Here is a 4,187-nt window from a genome sequence, read left to right as displayed (position 1 = left end):
GCCCGGGGTCCGGGGAGCCGGATGGGGGGGGGGGGGCGGCCGCCTCCCCCCGGGGCCCCTCCTCGCCCTCCTCGCCCTCCGGCCCCCCTCCCCGTTTCCTCCCTGAGTCAGGCCCCCGGGGGGATGGACGGGGCGGGGTCCCGGGCCCCCACCTGGCTCTGACTCACGGCCGGGCCCCATAAAGGCCCGGGCCGGGCCCCCGACGGGCCAGACCGACCCGACCCCATGGCTGCCCGGCCCGGCCTCCCGCCGGCCCCGCTCCCGGCCCTGGCCCTGATCCTGGCCGGCTACTGCTGCTGCCGCGGGGGCCTGGCCGCCCCTCGGTCGCCCCCCGGCCCCGGCCCCGAGCCCGGCCCCCGGCCCACCCTGGTGCTCTTCCCGGGCGACGGGAGGAACGACCTGACCGACGGGCAGTTGGCCGAGGTGCGGGGAGCCGCTCCCGGGGGGATGCGGGGAGCCGCGGGGAGCCGGGCCCGGGTGAGGGGAGATGCGGGGGACCCGACCCTGGGTGTGGGGGGCCGGTCCCGGATTCTGGGTGCGGGGAGCCGGTCCTGGGGGAGCTGAGGGGAGCCGGGCCCGGGGGCGGGGAGTTGCGGAGGAGCGGTCCCGAGCGCGGGGAGGTGCGGGAAACCGGCCCCGGGCGCCGGGAGCTGCAGAGAACCGGGCCCGAGTGCGAGGAGGGGCGGGGAGCCGGTCCCGGGGGGAGGCGGGGAGCCGGGGGCCGGGGCGGGGAGCCGGCCCCGACGGCGGGGAGAGGCGGAGAAGCGGGCCCGGGAGCTGCGGGAAGCTGCGGGGAGCCCGTCCCGGCTGCGGTGGGGGGGGGGGGGGGAGGCAGGGAACGGGTCCCGGGGGTGGAGGTGAGGGGAGCCGGGCCCGGGGGCGGGGAGAGGCAGACCGCCGGGCCCGGGGGCCAGGAGGGGCGGGGAGCTGCAGACGACCGGTCCCCAGTGCGGGGAGGTGCGGGGAGTCGGGTCCGGGGGCGGGGAGAGGCGGAGAACGGGTCCCGGGGGCGAGGAAGTGCGGGGAGCCGGCCCCGGGGGCGGGGAGAGGCGGAGAACCGGTCCCAGGGTGCGAGGAGCGGCGGGGAACGGGAGCCGGGAGCGGGGAGAGGCGGAGAACCGGTCCCGAGGGCGAGGAGGGGCGGGGAGAGGCGGAGAACCGGGCCCGGGGTGCGAGGAGCCGGCCCGGGTGCGGGGAGATGTGGGGACCTGCCTCTGGGTGCGGGGAGCCGGTCCTGGGGGCTCCGGCTCCCCGCGGCTCCCCGCACCCCGGCCAACTGCCTGTCAGGTCAGGTCGGGTCGGGTCAGGTCGTTCCTCCCGTCGCCCGTCCCGACCCGACCCGACCCGTCCCGTCCCGTCCCGTCCCGTCCCATCAGGAGTACCTGGTCCGCTACGGCTACCGGACGCGCGGGGAGATGCAGGCCGGAGGCGGGCCGGGGCCGGAGCTGGGCCCGGCCCTGCGCCTCCTGCAGCGGCGACTGGCCCTGCCCGAGACCGGCCGGCTCGACCCGGACACGCTGGCCGCCATCAAGGCCCCGCGCTGCGGCGTCCCCGACCTGGGCAACTTCCTCACCTTCGAAGGCCAGCTCAAGTGGGACCACCGCAACATCACCTACAGGTCAGCCGGCCGCGCCCCGGGCGCCCGGCCCTCCGGGGGGGGAGGGGGGCGCCCCTCTCCGACCCCTCTGAGCCCTCTCCGACCCCCTCCGATTCCTCTCTCGCCCCTCCGATTCCTCTCCGACCTCCCTCGGGCCCCTCCGATTCCTCTCTGACCCCCCGTCTGACCCCCGTCTGACCCCCTTTGACCCCTCTGATTCCTCTCTGACCCCTCCGATCCCTCTCCGACCCCCTCAGACCCTTCCGATTCCTCTCTGTCCCCCCTGTCTGACCCCCGTCTGACCCCCTTTGACCCCTCTGATTCCTCTCTGACCCCCCGTCTGACCCCTCTCTGACCCCCTTTGACCCCTCTGATTCCTCTCCGACCCCTCTGATTCCTCTCTGACCCCCCGTCTGACCCCTCTATGACCCCCTTTGACCCCTCTGATCCCTCTCTGACCTCCTCAGACCCTTCTGATTCCTCTCTGACCCCCCGTCTGACCCCTGTCTGACTCCTCTCTGACCCTCTCTGACCCCTCTGATTCCTCTCTGACCCCTCTGATCCCTCTCTGACCTCCCTCTGACTCCTCTCTGACCCCTGTCTGACCCTCTCTGACCCCTGTCTGACCCTCTCTGACCCCCCGATTCCTCTCTGACCCCCCCATCTGACCCACGTCTGACCCCTCTCTGACCCCCTTTGACCCCTCTGACTCCTCTCTGACCCCTCTGCCCCCGTCTGACCCCCTCTGACCCCTCTGATTCCTCTCTCGCCCCCCCCGTCTGACCCCTCTGATCTCTCTCTGACCCCCCGTCTGACCCCTCTGATCCCTCTCCCCGGCCCCCGCAGGGTGCAGAACTACTCTCCGGACCTGACCCCGGAGGTGATAGACGACGCCTTCGCCCGCGCCTTCGCCCTGTGGAGCGCCGTGACGCCCCTCACCTTCACCCAGCTCAGCCACGGACACGCGGACATCCTCATCCAGTTCGGGACCGGCGGTGAGACCGGCGACCGGGCCCCGGGGCCGGCGGGGAGACGGGAGACGGGGGAGACGGGAGAGGAGGGAGACGGGCGAGCGGAGCGCAGGGCCAGCGGGGAGCTGGGCGAGCGGGGTTTGGGGTGAGCAGAGCACAGGGCGAGGAGGGGGGCTTGAGGAGAGCACGGCACAGGGCGAGCAGGGATCTGGGCAAACGGGGAGCCGGCCAAGCAGGGCTTGGGGTGAGCAGAAATTGGGGTGAGCAGAGCACAGGGCGAGCGGGGTTTGGGGCGAGCAGAGCACAGGGCGAGCTGGGTTTGGGGCGAGCAGAGCACAGGCCGAGCAGGGCTTGGGGCGAGCAGAGCACGGGGCGAGCAGAGGACCGGGCGAGCGGGGAGCCGGGTGAGCAGAGGACCGGGCGAGCGGGGAGATGGGAGAGCGAGGAGAAGGGCGAGCAGAGCGTAGGGCGGGCGGTCCTTGGGGCGAGTAGAGCCCAGGGAGAGGAGGGAGCCGGGCGAGCAGAGCACGGGGCCGGCAGAGCGTAGGGCCAGCGGGGGTCGGGGCGAGCGGGGACCCTGTCGGGCCCCCGCCTCTCCCGGTCCCTCGGCCTGACCCTCCCCGGGCCCGCCCCGTCCCGTCCCGCCGGGCAGAGCACGGAGACGGCTACCCCTTCGACGGGCAGGACGGGCTCCTGGCCCACGCCTTCCCGCCGGGCCCGGGCATCCAGGGCGACGCGCACTTCGACGACGACGAGCACTGGACCCTGGGCAAGGGCGAAGGTCAGCGTCCGCGGCGCCCCCGACCCCGGGGACCCTCCCGCCCCGCCCCGCTCCCCCGGGGGGACCCCCGGCCGCCGGGCGGCTCCCCGCGTTCACCCCGGCCTCTCTCCCTCCGTCCTTCCCGCCGCTCAGTGGTCCACACTCGGTTCGGGACGGCGGGGGGCGCGGCCTGCCACTTCCCCTTCGTGTTCGGGGGCCGGTCGTACCGGACGTGCACGTCGGACGGGCGGGAGGACGGGCTGCCCTGGTGCGCCACCACCCACAACTACGACGAGGACCGACTCTTCGGCTTCTGCCCCAGCGAGCGTGAGCCGGGACCGGGGGCGGGCGACACCGGGGCGGGGGGGCACCGGGGCGGGGGCGGGGCCGGGGGGCGGGGCCGGGGGTCACGGAGGCGTGGCCTGCGGGCAGGGGCGTGGCCCGAAGATCAGAAGGTGGGGTCTGGGACGGGGGCGGGGCCTGAGGACCTGGGGCGGGGCTTGGAGGGGGTCGAGGGCGGAGTCTGGGAGCTGGGCCGGCGGAAGGGGGCGGAGCTTGCGATCATAATACTAATAATAATGTTGCTATTTGTTAAGCGCTTACTATGTGCAGAGCACTGTTCTAAGCGCTGGGGGAGATCCAGGGTCACCACGTGAGGCTCCCAGTTAATCCCCATTTTCCGGATGAGGTCACTGAGGCCCGGAGAAGGGAAGTGACTCGCCCACGGTCCCACGGCTGACAAGGGGCAGAGCCGGGATTCGAACCCATGACCTCTGACCCCCCAGCCCGGGCCCTTGCCACCGAGCCACGCGGATGAGGGCGGAGCCGGTGGGAAAGGGGCGGGGCCCGAGGAGGGGGA

General features: G+C 74.1%; 1 protein-coding gene across 1 annotated transcript in view; it reads left to right on the top strand.

The window, feature by feature from the left end:
- Window positions 1–225: 225 nt before the first annotated feature.
- SLC12A5 (solute carrier family 12 member 5) overlaps window positions 226–4,187 on the top strand; it is a 16,676-nt gene continuing 12,714 nt past the window's right edge. Inside the window, exons 1-5 of the mRNA XM_029049577.1 lie at window positions 226–423; window positions 1,377–1,618; window positions 2,444–2,592; window positions 3,221–3,349; window positions 3,482–3,695. Of these exons, the coding sequence (XP_028905410.1) occupies window positions 226–423; window positions 1,377–1,618; window positions 2,444–2,592; window positions 3,221–3,349; window positions 3,482–3,695 (932 nt within the window). The remainder of the gene's footprint in view (window positions 424–1,376; window positions 1,619–2,443; window positions 2,593–3,220; window positions 3,350–3,481; window positions 3,696–4,187) is intronic.

This window comes from Ornithorhynchus anatinus, chromosome 21, assembly GCF_004115215.2.
Source record: "Ornithorhynchus anatinus isolate Pmale09 chromosome 21, mOrnAna1.pri.v4, whole genome shotgun sequence".
Classification (NCBI taxonomy): domain Eukaryota; kingdom Metazoa; phylum Chordata; class Mammalia; order Monotremata; family Ornithorhynchidae; genus Ornithorhynchus; species Ornithorhynchus anatinus.
This window is presented reverse-complemented; position numbering and strand designations above follow the sequence as displayed.